Source organism: Malaclemys terrapin, chromosome 1 (genome assembly GCF_027887155.1).
Source record: "Malaclemys terrapin pileata isolate rMalTer1 chromosome 1, rMalTer1.hap1, whole genome shotgun sequence".
NCBI lineage: Eukaryota > Metazoa > Chordata > Testudines > Emydidae > Malaclemys > Malaclemys terrapin.
In genome coordinates, this window is record NC_071505.1 from 184,883,665 (window position 1) to 184,901,181 (window position 17,517).

General features: G+C 41.9%; 1 protein-coding gene across 4 annotated transcripts in view; it reads right to left on the bottom strand.

Moving 5' to 3' along the window:
- Positions 1–17,517, bottom strand: part of APP (amyloid beta precursor protein) — a 316,779-nt gene that overhangs the window by 59,241 nt on the left and 240,021 nt on the right. For all 4 annotated transcript variants that reach the window (XM_054047642.1, XM_054047629.1, XM_054047622.1 and 1 more), the window contains 2 exons: positions 9,926–10,054; positions 8,107–8,206 (listed from right to left, as the gene is read on the bottom strand). In XM_054047642.1, coding sequence (XP_053903617.1) covers positions 8,107–8,206; positions 9,926–10,054 — 229 coding nt within the window. The remainder of the gene's footprint in view (positions 1–8,106; positions 8,207–9,925; positions 10,055–17,517) is intronic.

Below are 17,517 nucleotides of genomic sequence, written 5' to 3' on the forward strand. Positions count from 1 at the left end.
AGATCTTTTTCTTTCTTCCCCAACCCCAAAAAGGTACTTCAGCAGCAGACAGAGCTGAGCCTCCAAATACATGAAATAGCTCAGGTTCCTCAGCTCTTGCAAAACGCCTAATGATGTGTAGAATTTACAAAGCCTGAAGCGACATATAGCTGGCACTCAACCTGTCAACTATCTTTGCCTATTAAAAAATAGCAGAGTTATGATGTTAACGTCTGAAACATACATATTTGTTGACTATATCATTTTGCTGTCACTAGTATTGTGATAAGACTCTTTTATAAGCTATCTAAAAGGCAAAAATGCAGTTTTATAGTGAGTTCAAAATTGCAGCTGCTCAAAACAGCTGATTTAATATGTCTGATGAATATTGTAAACATAAAAATACATAAACCATCAAAAATAATGCAATATAAACTAGCCACAGCACTATCAAAGCCACGCAGCATATGCTAGAGATAGCCTGTCTGTCTATCAGAGAATTTCAAGCTAGGTCACCTTACACTAGTACTTAAGCATATAAAGATTGTAAAAGCACTGTGTAAGACTTAACACAGAATTCACTTCTTTTTGTGGGAGTAGATCAGAACTTTTTAAACCACTTTTAAGAAAGGCAACCTCACAATGGATTTTCAGTAAAGTTCTAACCAATTAAAATACCAAATCACAATGTTCAATAGCTGAAAGTTGGAGGAAAAGATGAAGGCTCACTAAGGGTTTTACAGCAAATTCTCTGGAAAGTGAATGTTATTGTATATACCTAAACACCCGTGATATGGATTTTGCGGGGGAGAGCATGTCCGTACTAGTATTGGAAATGATGTGTGGACAAGTGCACCTGTGTGTATGTGGGCTGTTTGAGTATGCCTGCTCCAATCTCATCATCCTTGTGGCCAGAGAGGACTAAACAGAATGGCAGGGGATGTCTGAGCGCAGGAATTGCTGCTGCAGATGGTCTGGGGACGGGAGGGCAATATGACACTGTGATTTGCCACAGCTTTGCCATACTTTGAATTGTACATGACATACAAAACCAGCCACTTTCATTCAACTGTGCGTTCAATTCTGGGATTGCTTTTGTTCAGAAATACTTTCTGGCTGGCCCCTGCCGTCAACGTGCTGTAACCTGTCACGTGTTGCTCAACACCAGGGGTTCAACAAGCAGAAAAGGGACACAGGGACAGGATTGCAGTTTGCATCAGATTTACCTACCCCTTCCTCTCAATTGTTTCAGAGTCTAGCTGTTGCATGGCCTTAGCAGGCTGGGATGCAGATCTTGCTGTTGGCTCCACTGGGAACCAGAGAGACTGCTTTGAGAACTGAGCACAGCAGAAGTAGTAACAACATTCTGCCTGACCTCGGCATACTTGACTGATAAACAGAGTTCTAATGTCACCATTATAAGATTCAGAATCTGTGCCTGCTGCGCCATTCCTGGCAACAAGTTGCTTCCTTCCATACACTGGTAAATACTTTAATCAGATGAGGATTTAAAGTAGATATGTCAAGATGGCCTTGTTGTCTCCTCCCAACACCCCACCACTGCTCTGCCTGATGTCTTATACAAACTGCATATACATGAAATTTATCAGACCAGGAGAATACAAATTCTAAGCTAATCAGATAGTTTATTCTCCTGTGTGTTGTGGGTGTAATATTACTGTTCTCATCAGACACTCAAGGCCACTCATACATCCAAGGAACGTATTTCCATCTCTGAACAGTATTGCTCAATGCTGTGGGCTGTGTCAGTCACAGACTGCGACCTGGTATGAACTGTAGCATGTGTTGTCTCATTATCCTTTGAGAGATCATAGCATCCAGGGAGGCAGACATATTTTCCTGGGCAAATAACTTGTCTATATGTCTCCCAGCATTGTCACAAGACACACACAGTTGGATTCAAGTCCTCACTAGTACTGTGTTTCTGAGACTGACACTGATTTTCCTAACACCAAGGGCAAGTATTCAGCCAGCATCAATACCTGCAATGCTCTTGCTATTATTGTTGAGACTGACTTTTATAGCACGAGTCTAGCTAGCTAGCGAGAATAAGTATATAAGGCACCTATTACTCTGATATACAAATATTCAACAAAAGTATTAAGAAGCAAAAGGATGCAAAAGCTGCTTTCTTTCTTTGTTGCAAAGGTCCTTTTACATATCTATACGTGCAACGATTTTTTTATTTTAATTTTTTAAAAACCAGCTATGCTTACCAACTAGTCAGAAACCACCACAGGCAGTGACGGCAATTGATATGAACTGTACCATAACTAAGTTCCTGCCACCTTCTTCACTGCATGTATTAATGACAAATTGCCACGTGCAGAACACTGGGTTGCTTTTGCTTGAGAACTGGATTTGTTATTTTGGATCCCTCAACCATATAATTCTCTTCCAGTGAAGTCAACCAATGCAGTCAAAGCAGTGCACACACGACAAAGGGGTGGGACAAGAAAGATTCCTGTATTTCTCTCTCTTTCAGGGACCTAAAATCACCTTCCATTCCCATGTTTTTCCAATGTTAGCATCTTCAAAATCTCTGAATTTCCCACAATCCATTTCAGGAATTCTGGTTTAAACAGAGGATACACTGTGAAACTGTTGGATTCTCTATCTCAATGCAAGAGTCTCTGCAAGGGTCTACATACTTAGAGCCCTGTGTGGATACAAAAATTTATATCCGCATCTGATCCACAGATTTGCAGGGCTCTATACATACTGTTAAACAGAAGATTCTCTGTGCATCTGCCAGTATCCCAGGTACAATACAGGATTCCCAATAGAACTATGCTAGAATTCTTGGCTCAGTATAAGAATCTTAAGGGATTTCCAGGTTAAGGGCAGAGCTCCCTGCTGAATCTTATTGCTATATACATATTCTCGTGTGTTTATGAAAAAAGGACACCTGGTTTCCACTGATAAACCTTCTCTACTGGGCATGCAGTCAGGAGGCTTAAGGGCCGAGGAAGGCTTGCATTTGTTTCTTAATTTATTGAAAAACTATGATCAACAGGGCTAGGTCTCTTAATAAAAAAGATGGGGTGCTAATTCCTCAAGGCACAAATGGTTCATGAGGAGCTCTGCAGTAAGCTGTAACTCTGGAAATAGTAAGCAAATAATCATGCAGAGAAGTAAAATTAAAAAAAAAAATCAAGCTAAGTTCCCTCTAAGCTGCGTGGCTGCACAGCCACACAGCAGCCTATCAAGGGCTACGGCGGGGAGAGGCATCTCTCCCGCAGCCACAGCTCTGGACCTGCTGTGGCCGGGGAGAGCTGCACTCCCCCAGCACCCAGAGCTCTTGCGGCCAGGTAGAGGCACCTCTCCTTAGGCACCAACCCCAGAGCTGCTGTGGCAGGGAGAGAGGACTGGGGGGAGTCCTCTCTCCCTGCTGCGGTCCCAGGACAGCCTGCATCCCAAACCCCTCATCCCTGACCCCACCCCACCACCATGTACCGCTCATCCTCAGCCCCACCCCACAGCCCCAGCCAAAGCCCTCACCCCCCTGCACCCCAACCCTCTGCCCCAGGCCGGAGCCCCCTCCCACATCCTGAACCCTTCATCCCCAGCCGCAGCCGAGCCCTCACCACCCCACACCCCAACCCTGAGCCTTCTCTCACACTCTGAACCCCACCCCCGCCACCCATCACCTGCATATGGTGCACATAACAAAATTCATTCCACACATGGATGGGAAAAATTAGAGGGAACATCGCACCCAAGCCAATTCTCCAGCTGCAGAAAAGAATTATTTTCAAAAGCGCTATTGCTGGCAATTCATTATTCAAATAGACTGTGAGTATGAATAAGCTCAGATCTGGATATTATCAAGCTTTTTCATCAACTCAGATTTTCTAAGCCAATTCTTTCTTACAAAAGATATTTCATGAAATCTGTCTTTTTAATGGGAACTTCAGAATTTCTGGCCTTGGAACTGTTACAGTGATACAACATGCAGTTTTATTAATATTTTACTTCTCTATATACCCTAGAATTCTTTTTACATGGGTTTAGGAAAATTACAAAGAATTACAAATCACTTCCCATTACAGACTTGACACAGTATAGGTTTTAAGCTGAACTGTACTCAGAATCAGAGGGATTCTGAGTTCGTTAGTATCAGGAATAAGCTCAACAGACTTCGACTTCTCTGCAACTGGAGGGCCTTCAAGATATGCGGTCCCTATCTGTATTTCACCATGAATTACACCTGGAGTAGAAGAATTTGCAAGTAGTTTCTGTTGGTCCATGCATGCACCCTGACTCGCCTTGTGCTTCTGTCCAAAGTGATAAAGTAGGTTGATGGACCAATTATGTCTCCAGTTCCTTATCCCTGTGAATCTGACAGATCTGAAGCAAAGGGGCAGGAGGGCGGGTAGTAGAATACAGGTAGGGACCACACATCTCAAAGAACCTCCAGTTACAGGTGAGTAACCTCTTCTTTGAGTGATGGTCACTGTAGTATTTCACTGTGGGTGATCTCTGGGTCGAGATGGCATGTTCCCTGAGAGAATCTGATGGTTGCTACTGCAACAAATGGGTCTTGGGGACTTCCCAATTGTCCTTATTCTCTGCAGATAAAAGGCCAAGGCTCATCAATCAAGGAAATGGAGTCTACATTCTTCTGCAGACGAGTGCGGTTTCGGAAAGAAAACAGGTGAGTGAATGGATTGGTTAAGATGAAACTGCAAGACCACCTTCGGTAAAAATGTTGGGTGTCTGCATAAGGAAACCTTATCCTTGTGAAACACCAAAAATGGTGGGTCTGTTCCGAGTTCACCAACCCTTCTAGCTGAAGTGATGGCTACAAGAAAGGCAATCTTCCTGGAAAGGAGGGACATGGAGCAGGTTGCCAGCGGCTCAAAGGCGATTTTGTCAATACCGAGAGTACCAGATTCAGATCCCATTAAGGTGTAATGTTTTGGAGAGGAGGGAAGATTCTTAGGAGACCTTTCCAAAAATCTAGCAGTTAGCGAGTGTGAAAAAACGGAGTAACCCTCCGCAGGAGAATGGAACGTGCTAATAGCCGCAAGGTGGACCTGCAAGGAGCTGAGAGCGAGACCCAAAGGCTTCAAAGTTAGAATGTAGTCCAAGATAAGGGAAATATCTTCAGCTTCTGGTCTAACAGCTTTTTATTGTACCCAAGAGGAAAAGCATGTTACTAGCCCAGTAACATTGCCTCGTGGATTCTTTCCTGCTGTTAGAGAGAATGTCCTGCGAGGAACAAGCCCGTTCTAGGGTTGATGCCCATCCAAATACCATACTCTGAAGTGGAGCGGTCATGAATTGGGGTGCTTGAGCCTGCTGCTGCACTGGGTCAGAAGGTTCGGGAAATTCGGGATGATAATCGGTGGATGGGATGATATCTACAGCAGGTTGGGGAACCAGAACTGTCTCGGCCAAAAGGGGGCGATCATGATGACTGTCACCATGTCTCATCAGATTTAGGTAGCACCTGAGATATGAGCAATAGTGGGGGGAAGACACAGTTGTGCTGCTCTGACCAGGAAAGCATTGCCCTGAGAGTGGTAACTGTTGTTGGCCTGAGAAGCAAATATGTCTCTGGTTGGAGTTCCCCTCTGGGTGAAGATGTTGTGTAGTACTCCACTGTGAAATTCCCACTCGTCAATTGCAAAGTGCCTGCTGAGTGAGTCCGCGAGCACAATCTGCATCCCCGGAAAGTAGGCTGGGGATAGGGTGATCTGAGTGCTGATGCACCAGTTCCAGAGATTGACCACTTCCACATACAGGGCTGTGGATTTCAAACCTCCGCCCCCCCATTTGTTGATGCAGAAAATGGTGGTGGTGTTGTCTGACATGATCAGGACATGAGGGAGAAAATGAGTGGAAGATAGAACTTGCATGCCTTCCTTATTGCTTGAAGTTCCAGAATATTGATCTGCATCCTGGATTCTCCAGGTGACCGTGTCCCTTTGTGTCATGTGGTTGTCCATATGGGCTCCCCAGCCTCGCAGGAACACATCGATGATGACAGTTTTGTCCAGGGATGAGGGAAGAAAGAGCAAAGATATCTTGAGGAACAGCCATGGATCTGGATCTCAATGAAATCTTTGCTGGTGCCGGAGGGTCTCGGGTGTTATGAGGGCTGGAGACAGCAGCACTGACGCACTGCTAGCTTGGAACCAGTGGATACCACTGTTTAAGAATCTTCTTCTGTGAGACTTAGAACATATTACATACCCTTGGGCCATATTGGTGGAAGGAATGTCCAATTTTTTGAGGTGGACTTGGAGGAAGACTTAGTCCCATGCTTATGGGTGCGCTTCCTACCTTCCCGACTAGACCATGACATGGGGTCTGTGCGAATGGCTCCTCCGATATCGGAGTCGGATTTAAGAGCAGTAGGAGGCACGCTCCTCTCTAATTCAGGCTGATGTATAGGAGGGTTCCAGGGCCCGGGTGCAATTGAGGTCTCATGGCCACCTCCATGAGATACTTCTGGAAACCAAGTGCTCATTCTTCTTGGGTGCGGCTGGGGAAAGATTAATAAATACTGCGCCTAGTCATGATGTGAACTTCTCTCAGGCAGTAGAGGCAGTGTTGGTGGCCGTCACTGACCGACAAGGATCACGGGCAGGAGACACGGTTTGAAGCCCGGAATTCTGGGCATAGTCCAGTACCCAAATGGGGTACTAGGGCGGGGGGAGACCCCTGAGCTCCACCCTATTCTAAAATATTAAAATTACGACTAAATCTGAAAACTGTATAATTATAATTATTATAACTGTGTCAGAGACTAGGACACTGAAGGTTCTGATCTGGGCCATGTGGCGGTGAGAAGGAACTGAAGATGCGGTTGGTCTACCCCGCCCTTTATTGCCTCAGACGGAAGCACGCGGGGAGCCAGGATGCATGGGTGGACCAAGGGACACTTTCAAATGCTCCGACTCCAGGCACATGCGTAACCCACAGTGAAATACAATAGGTACCATCACTCTAAGAAGAATCAGCAGTTTTAAACTAGCACAATGAAAACCCTCATGGAGGACTTAGATCAGTGTTTCTCAAACTGGGGCTGCCGCTTGTGCAGGGAAAGCCCCTGGCGGGCCAGGCTGGTTTGTTTACCTGCTCCGTCCACAGGTTCCGCCGAGCGCAGCTCCCAGTGGCCGCAGTTCGCTGCTCCAGGCCAATGGGGGCAGTGGGAAGCGGCGCAGGCCAAGGGACGTACTGGCCGCCGCTTCCAGCAGCTCCCATTGGCCTGGAGCAGCAAACCGTGGCCGGTGGGAGCCGCGATCGGCCGGACCTGTGGACGGGACAGGTAAACAAACCGGCCTGGCCCGCCAGGGGCTTTCCCTACAAAAGTGGCGGTCCCAGTTTGAGAAACACTGACTTAGATGCATGGTTCCTCTAGGCCATTTAACTTTCATCTACTCTACAGTAGTATGACTCATTGCCATTCTCAAATTTCCCATGTCATATCAACGAGTGACATGGAATTGCTGAAATATAACTGGAAATATGCCAGCTTGAAAGCATTATAATGATCAGTCAAAGAAAAGATGCTTAAGTCCTGGCAAGTTAATATTTTGCTTGGGGTCTTCCCAAGACACCCAAATTAGATTTATCACATTGAATTAAATATCCGAAAGGAAGAAATATGATTTGATCTCCATCAGGTATCCTCCCAAATCTAGTGGTGACAAGAGTCAACAGCTGTCTCTGATTTCTTTACAGTGTGTGGATGCCAAGTATAATTTAAGATACTCAGACAAAAATTGTGAAGACATTGTTGCATATATTCTGTGAGAATTAAAGTCCTATATTAAAAGATAGCCACTTCAAAAAAACAATGTAGGAGGGAGAGGCCATTATGCAAGCAAAATATGAATAATTTTTTTCCCTCTAGAAAGCTCATCGTAGTCCCGAGTACATCAAGATAAAAGATACGTCCATAATTTACATCCCCCGAAATGTCCCCATTTATAGTTTTAAAACATTGACAGGTTTGTCCTCTTATTTGCTAGCTATTTTCACTATAGACAAAAGGAAGCACTGTATTTTAACTCTTTTTCTATTTGAACATTAAGACCCAATTCATTTCTAGATCGTTATGATTCTTGTTCAAAAAATAAACAGTTAACTTACCCACTTCATCCTGAATCTCCTCAGCAACCGCTGGTACGTTGTAGAGAAGGGAAAGAGACTGGTTCATGCGCTCATATATCACACGTAGGTGTGTCATAACCTACCGAAATAGAAGATCCATTTTGATGGGAAATCATTAGCATTTTACCTACAGTCATCACTGTCTGGCCCCTCCTTGTGTTCCTGCATCTGAGCTTACATCTTCTCCCAGCATTCTTGTCCATACCAAACACGTTAACAAGGACTGAATGAGACAAGGGTATCAATGAAGGTGGTCAAAATTTTTTGGTTCAACCTGCTTTTTGATGGAAAATTGGGTTTTTGACTAAACAAACATTTTCACAGAAAGTGTTTGCTTTCTGTGTAAAATTTAGATTTTTTTAATGAAAACGGAATGTTCCAAAAACCGAAATGATTTCATCCAAAAGTCAAAATTATTTAATTCAGAAATGCACCTGTGGTAGCTGTAGTTCTGTTGTGTTACCTCATGGCCTCAGTTTCTATGAGCTGGGCTTCCCAGCTGGACTTCCTGTCCCATGATGCACCATGCCACTGGACTCCCATGAAGCACCATCTCCCACCACCAAGAGGCTAGACCATGGTGCATTATGGATGATGTAATTTGACCAGGAAGCCCACCCTATACAAGAGAGTGAGAACATAAGGCACCCAAACTACAACTGCTATGAGGCACTGTGGTAGCTTTTCATAACTGGAATATTTTGGTTTTTAATTTTTCACCAAAAAGTTACTTTTCTGCAGACCTTTCCCCCCCACAATTTTCTGACCAGCTCTAGTAGTCAATAAAATATAGAGGAGGAAACATCCCTCAGTACCAAGATCTCAGCACTCACATTTGCTCTTATTGCAGTTCTGCTGTGCTGAGAGAACACAGGGACCAGTGCAAGTACATTCAGAAATACATCTGCATTCCTTGTTCGAATTTCTTATTTGCCAATTCCCATTCTTCCTTGTCCAGCAACTGCCAAACTTCCCTGTATACTGCAAATTTCAGCTGCACACAGCCTCAGTTTTAAAGTAATCCAAATTTTAAAATAAATGGTCATATTAAAGGTTAAAAAAAAGGATGATGATTTTTAAGGTTCTTTCAGGGGCTAGTTAGAGGTGAACATTTCAGATTCCAGTGATTTTAAAACAATAAAATCTCAACTTCCGAACTTGGCATAGGAGTTCAAAACTAAGGGGTGTCTACTGTGTAAACCATGACATTAACATTAATGGAATTACATGTCTTTAATTTGGCTGCTAGCAATGCCTTATCAGTTCAAGAATCACAACTGGGGCAAAGTTTCCAATTACATGGTATCGGTAAAGAAAAAGCAGATTCTACAGATTACAGCACATATTTTCAAATTCAGCCACTGTGTTTACAAGTTTAATTGGCATCTTGAAAGTCAACTACATCTCTGTTGACTTCTTTTTTGTTCTATGTAATTTGCAATAAAAATATGAAAACTGTTCCAAAACAAATGTATCGAGGGTTGCACAAACATTCAGCAGTTGATGTGCCATGAAATACAGTGATCTCAGCTGAAAAGTGTGTTAGACACAAGCAAAATGCACGATTTATAGTTATGGGCACCACGAAGTAACCTTACAAATGACTATAGAAATCCTGGTCAGAATGTTTAAGACCCTATTGTATTTAAAATTGTAAAAAAAAAAAGAGGGAGTCAAATATTTAGCAGATAGTATCACAGTTTACAGCGTATATTCAGGAGACAGAACTTAATTTAAATTGCTGATAGTAGATTTGCAATATTTCAAAACGCTGCTTGTCCTATTTACTGATTATTACCTGAGATCTGATTTGGGCAGCTTTCTTTGGATCCACCATGCGGACATGTTCAAAGTGTTTGAGGGTATGCTGTCTGTCTTTCTGCTCTGCACGCACGTACTTCTTCAGCATATTGAACACATGGCGAGGCTATGGAAGAAAAGCAGGAGAAAATTCTGAATTCAACATACTTTTCTGCATATCTGAGCATTGGGATACCTTAGATCTAAGACTGCTCCTGAGACAAAGCACTAAAACAGTCACTGCTTGCAACACCTGCCCACTGAAGAAGGTGCAACTACTAGGACACTGAAGGTTCTGATCTGGGCCATGTGGCGGTCAAAGAGCCCGGCCTCCAGCCTGTAAATCTACCCTGCAATTCAACAGTCCTGCAACCTGAGCATGAGTCAGCCGGCACAGGCCAGCTGTGGGTGTCTAACTGCAGTGTAGATGTACCCAGTAACTGTTTTACTCTTGGTGTCAGCAATAAGTAATCAACCTGTACTGCACGACAGGAACTGCCTAGTTAAGATGCTAATCCAGGCCTACCTGAAACTAGGAGTTCATACATTTCCACAGCTTGTCTAGGCAGAACACACTGCACCCGCCAGGGACTCCTCTGCAGTCCTTCACTTCCCTCTCACTAGCTCCCTGTGTGCTACCCTCCCACCTCCCTCCATTTCAGGGACCCTATGCAACTCTTCCCTCTCTGTCCCTCATGTAAAGGGGATTTGTGCCCATACCACCGACCCTCCCCAAGGGAGAGGCTCTGTGTGACCTCCCATTCCCTACCCCCCCCCCAGTGCTCCCCATTTTCCCCTTTCCCTCATGCCAGGGTTTCTGTATTCACTCCCTTTCCCCTCAATGTCCTCCCATGCCAGAGGCTCTATGTTCCCTCAGCTCTATCCTCTCCTCCCTCAGAACCCAGATCCCTCCCCTCCTGGGTCCCCACTTTCCCTTCCCCACCTCCAGGTCCCCATTTTCCCATCTCCACCCTGGAGGAGTAGGGTGGGAGTGAATTGAGAATGGGTTCAGAAGGTGTGAAGAAGACTGGTATAGGTGCTCATTTATAGGGATAAAGCCTGCTGAAATTTACTCAGGATGTGTACACGGATGTATAGTGTTGAAAGAGTTAAGGATCTCTTTAGTTTTCAAAAATCTTTAAAAAAGAAAAGAAAAGAAAAAGAAAATCTCTTCTAAGGAAATTTCCAGCCTAGAGATAAAAAAATGCAACATTGTTTCAAAGTCAAATAAAAAGCTTTATTGGCTTTAGGACTGAAATTCATTAGTGGTACAGAGTCTTGGAATGAAACTGCCAGCAGACTCCTGCTACGGACAAAGTCCCTAAAAGTAAATAACCTTATGAGTGCTGCAGTAAGGACAACGTGAACTGAAACAATAACTGTCAAAGGATTACAGAAACAGAGCCTAGAGAAGAAGGAAGCACAGGGGGACTTAAAACAACGGTGGAACTTCAAAGAAAGGAAGAGAGATTATCTTTGTTGACATTTCAGTCCTCTTTGCCTCAAGAATATATATATAGATATAAATAGGTTAGGGTAGAGAAGACAAACAGATTAATTTCTATTTCTTGAAGAGACTCTCCATTTAAGTTTCATGTTTAATGCCATGGGACACATTTCTTGTTTTCCCTCAACATGTTTATGTCTACTGTGATGGTCAGATCCAGGAAGATTTACATTATCTGGGACAACTATACTAAGAGAGGTCTTATTGCTATAGCAATAATAAATCCCTCTTAGGGACCACTTATTCTGCTAGCCCCATCTGCATAACATGGCAACATACTTTAAGTGTAATTATTGAAAAAATTGAGAAAAGCCCAAAACTTACTACTAACAGGAAGATACAGCAGATAAATCATGAGAAACTAGAGCACCATTTGCCAAGAAGCGACTCTTGGATGTTTGCACATGAAACTTAATTAAAAGCACAAGACATCAAATAAACTATTAAATGTACAGGTTTTTGTACAGTAGTGACACCTTAGTTTCTTTCCAACGGAGGGGGAAAAAAAAGCACTAGATATTCTGCATGTGCTCAAACAAGTCTGGAGGTTTGTTTTTAACTATACTGACCCAAGGTAAGACCTGGACAGTAATGAATGGTCTACTTATTTATCAAACAGCACAATGAAAGTTAGGAAATCAGGACTCTGAAGAAGTGTGATTTAAAGCTAAGGAGAGTTTTTGATGCTGTGAAACATTCTATTGTCTCACACTGATTCAGAAAGTTCATTTGCTAATAGCTAGGAGCTTGTGAATGGAGTCATCACTGGAAGAGTTGGATTGCATGTATTTGCAGGATTTCTTGACTGCTGCCACAACATTCATCCCCATAGGTATGTGTGAGAGAGCAAAGGAGGTGAGATGGATTGAGGGAGCTGCCTGCAGGAGATTTGAAGGCAGGATCAGGCTTGTTACATGAGCTTAACAGAGACACCTGATGTGGGGAGGGAGTCTCAAGCAGATGGTTCCCTACAAGAGTGGAGAAGCAGCTGTTTAGGGGAACTGACTCTAGGAAGTCTACATGGGAGTTAGCTCTGAACAGGACAGTTGTAAGCTGAACCACAAGGTGGGTCACCCCTAATAATTCAAAAGAAAGAACTTTACGAAGGAACCCTTTCACTCCCCACAGCTCTGAGGTAAGAGCCATGCTTTGGGGTCAGATTTTTGGAACTTTGAGTTTTACTTTTGAGTTATTGTCCGAATAAACCCAGGTCCCAATCAGGGCGGTGGCTGGATGAGCAAGGGTGTGGAATCTCTGTAAAAGGGACTGGAAGAGGGAGAACAAAGGGTAGGGCAATACAGAAGCACCCTGGGCACATGGCAGGTGGCCATCTTATTTACAATATGTAATAAACCATTCCGCCTTGCCTGATGTCCAGTAGTTATTACAAGGGACTGAGTCAGGCGAACTGCCACTAACTCCCTGTGCATAACTGGGCAAATAATCTACAAGCTTCCATGGCTAAATGGAGATATGTGAGGTCATTTCTACTTTGGGCTCAACAAAACAAATGGCATATTGTCTATTGGTTCTGCTTTTCCAGAGTCTTCAGTTGCCCAAGAAAGAATAATCATACTCATGCCTTGTCTGGAAGAGGTCCCCTCCCCTCCCCTCCCCAGTCTGATGCCAGAAATTTAAGAAACTTCACTCCAGACAAAGCTGTCAAATTTAGTAAGGAGCAATGAAAGCACAGCAGCAGCTTTGCCTGTTCGGGTGTGGCTGGGACCACAAATAACCTCGATGTTTTATATACACAATTTCTGTCATGGAAAAGTAAAATTACTTTTCAAGGATGAGAATGGAAAAAGATATAATAAATTGGTAACTGCTGGTGCTGGAGATATGCATATAGAATAATGAAATGGTGGTACTTGTACCTTGATTATCTAACTACTCTAAAGATCAGTTCAATGTTATTTGTATTACGATAGTAACTAGAGGCCCCGGCTGAGATCAGGAACTGGGCTAAGACATAGTAAAAGACAGCACCTACCCCAAAGAGTTTATAATCTAGGTGGATGCAGCAAACAAGGGGATGCTGAGGAGGTAGAGAATGAGATGAGAGGGAAAGGACCATGCCTTAGAAAATGAACATTAGTTATGGCTCACTTCCTGCCTAGCTGTTCTCAGCAGATAGCGTCTTGTAGGCATCCTGGCAGAGTTGAGTTTCAAGAAGGAATTAAAGTGATCTTGTGTCCACCCCACAAAAACATGGGCCAAATCCTTGCAATCCTATCACATGCAGAACTCCCATTCTCTTCACTGAGAATTACCCACTTTGAAGGGATGCAGGATCAGTTCCTACAGCTGGATGGATTATTGTAATTTTAGGGCATGGATTACTACAGCTGGCGGGGAAGGGACCTTCAGAGTAAAGCATAAATGAAAACATTGCTATTATCTGATCATTTAAATCTTAAGGTCTGAACTCTGATCCCCTTGGCGTAAGAATGCACTGCTGCTAGACCACTGAGTCAGCCCTGTGTGTCTTATATTTAATATTTAATCCGCAGGGTTGATAATTATTGAAAAATTACTGGCTATGGTACTTATCTGCTCCCTATTTTTAAGATTTTTTTTTCTTTTTATACATTTGTAGCTATACTACTATTAATAATAATAATAATAAAAAGCTGGAGGACTGTATGCCAAACAGATAAACTACATAAGGCAGTTAGCAGGGGCTGTCTGTGTCCTATAGAATAATTTTCATTACAATCCAGCGAGAATAATTGACAAAAATCTTATTTTTTAATTATCTCACTTAACTTTATCAGAAAGCAAACTGTATTTTGCAAATTGACTTTCCTCATCCACACACTTATATTTATCTTGACTAGGCCCTTCGGCTACTCTTATTAATCCAGTAACAAGAAATTAAATTACCTCCTAAGCAGCAGCATCCTTAATTCCTCAATATTTTGAACACATCTTATTTCATTAAGAATATTGTGTAATGCTGATTTCAGAACACTGGAAAATCCTGATTGGTTGGCACGGAGATTAAATTTCTTAAGAGCAAGGGCATGCTCACATTATCTATATATTAAGAAGAATGGTGTGCATATGTGTGCAGACACAAACAGACTGAGGTTATCTATGTAATAAATTGTGGAGTGGTATGAACTTGTGCTCATCAAGCACTCTTCATTACTTCACCTGCATCCTACCCAGTAACTCATCTTCTATGGAATTTAATTTAATATTTCTAACCTTTCGGCAGATTCACCTGTCTTTTAAAAAACAAATAAAATGTAGTCCCCTTCTGTGTATTCCGTATGGTACGGCCTAATTACATGATCACATATTATTTCTCCAATAATATAAATATCGGTATATACTGCAATTATTTTCTACAATCATATTTATAATCTTTTATACTTAAATTAATTGCCAGAATGGCCTAACATATACTTTTACAGACAAGTTTTCTCTCTGATAAGTTCTAAAATAAGTTCTTTTTTTAAAACTCATTCTGTTAGCACCCAAATACTATGTATCTTTCCATCAACTCAGCCACAGTGTCTTTCTGGGTCCAGTTCAGATTCTGAGACTGTTAACTACAATGTAATATAGCTGCAAATTTACCACAAGCCAGTCAATTTTAACTGTTAGTCAATTATTGCAGACTTCGTGTGGAGCATGCTGTGTAATGATGGTTATCTGTAGTTTTCGTAGTTGGTTTGTGAATGTCTTCCATTCAGCTCATCCTGCATACACGTTATTACAAGATACGGCATTTGTGTCTATACTCTATTATTTGGGAAACCGTCTTGTTACATACTGTGAAAATGTATACAAAGGACAGAGTTAAAGTTGCAAATATGACCTTGACTGTGTAATTTCCTGACTGGAGTGTGCTTAATACGCAGTCTTAAAATTTCCATAACAGTTTGGAAATTGAGAGAGACAATGGAAGTCCAGATGAAGCAGGAAACTCTGATGATAACTTGGCAGATGGCATCTGTTCCTCTTAGTTACAGTAGTACGGAATCTATGCCTTAAGTTGGAGTTGTGGGAGTTGTGCTACTGCCAGTGCCATCATTTGGATGAGAGGCAAAATAAAGGTTTCATGACCATAAACAATCCATGAATATTCATAGCCAACTTTTTCCACTTCCACGAGTGAAGTGTTAACTCTAATGTCTGGGACAAATTCCAAACTCAGGTAATTAGAATCTGTCTGTCTAAATCTCTCCTGTAATTTTACTTTTTCAATTTTTTCTTGATATCTTCCTGATGCACAATAGCTGCTGAATTTTCACTCCAGAAATGGCTGTATTTCAATGAGGGGAGAAGTGATCCTTACATCCAAGGTCAAAAAAGCACTTTGAGACCCTTCTTGATGAAACAGCTTTATAAATGTAAGGTATTATGAGAAAACACTCACCCCCATAAAAGTGAATTCACGGTTATAGGCATTCATTTATGAAATACTTTCATGAAGCAAACAGAAGGCTGCAAAGTGTAGCCCAACAGAAGTGTAGCCTAACAGATATTCCTATAACACCCTGAATATAAAAAGTTTTTTATCTCCATTTTCTACTAATCTTTGCCATACCAAGAAGGCCTTAATTTGATTTTATTCAATGTTGACAGTTCCTTGCCATTGGTCTATAAAGGGAATTCTATTAATTTATATTCTGAGGTTTAGTCCCCCCCACCCTTTATTTTCTCATTTATTCCAGTTTTCAGCTTTAATACCCAAAGGATTCTTCTATACTGGAGACTGTGGAAATGATTAACTGGTGGAAGTCTGGCTTTATTTATACCCAACAAGTTAGCACATGAAAACTCTTATATTTTCTTTTCAAGAGGCAATTACAATGAAAAGTGTCCCACTGGTCTCTTTCCTGACCCAGAAACCAGACATTATCAGAAATTTGAGCTCTGATACAACAATTGCAAGCAGGTGAGAAATATTATACAACCCCTAAACCTATTATCTTCCTATGCTATTGAACCACCATTTCAATCTCAGCGACTCGTGTATAATGTGTTTTGAAACAACAATTTCACTGCGTTTATGGAAAATGGAAGTTTATCAAATTTAGTCTAGATTGATACACACAGAATACTGACCACTGAAAAAACAGCAACAACAAAAACCCAATTAAAGCAATTTTGTGTATTTGAAAAACAGCTTCTAGGAAACTTCCATGCAAAATTCTGAGCAGCCTCATCATTTTGATCAAAAACTTTTTTCTCACTTGAAAATAAGAGGCATGCCCAACAATTACTTTTTTTTATTAGCCTATAAGGATGACTAACTTGCTGGATTTTATCAAATGACTGTAAAGTTAATGGGTCTGGTCTGGTGCAGAAAAAGCGGATTATCATGGGAACATTCAAGAAAGACTCCACTGAAGGGTGAGCTACAAATATTTAAAGAGACTTTCACACTGAAATAACATTTCAAACATTACTAAAACCTGGATTCAGTTTCCTTTCATATGGTTTTAATGAGGTCTCCATCTGCAACTTTTGCTAGTTTCCAAAAAAAAAATAAAAATTGTTATTTAACCTACACATAGGCAAAATGCCACAATTTATATCCAATCTTCCCAGCTTTACACCTCCCTTGACTTTCGGAGAGAAGGATAAAATGGGACCAAGATTTGGACCAATTAAAGTTTTGAAAAGCAAAACTACAACTCACTAGGTTTTACAAAATTAAAAACACCTGCAAATTTTGCTCTTACTTGATATTGAGATGGAGCAAAGCCAGAAACATTTATTAGAAAAACTTCCCTCTGAAAACTGGGTTTCAGATAAAATGGGACCTTGCAAAGTTATGTAAAACCTACCACATGGCTAGGTTTGCCTCCATTTTGTTTCATCAGTAGTTTACTCCTAGAAAACCCATCTTCTCCTGCTGGCAAACCGAGGATTATGACTACACTACGTGATCAAGCAAACCATCTAGGAAGCAAGGGAGTCTGTTTTTATCCACACAAAAGCATTTCCAACAGCAGCTGGAAAAATGCTGAAAATGATGATTTCTCAAAGTTTGACCCAGTTTGAAAGAAAAGCTGAAACCCACTCCTCCTGGCACAAATCCCATAATCGGGCTTTGTGCAAAA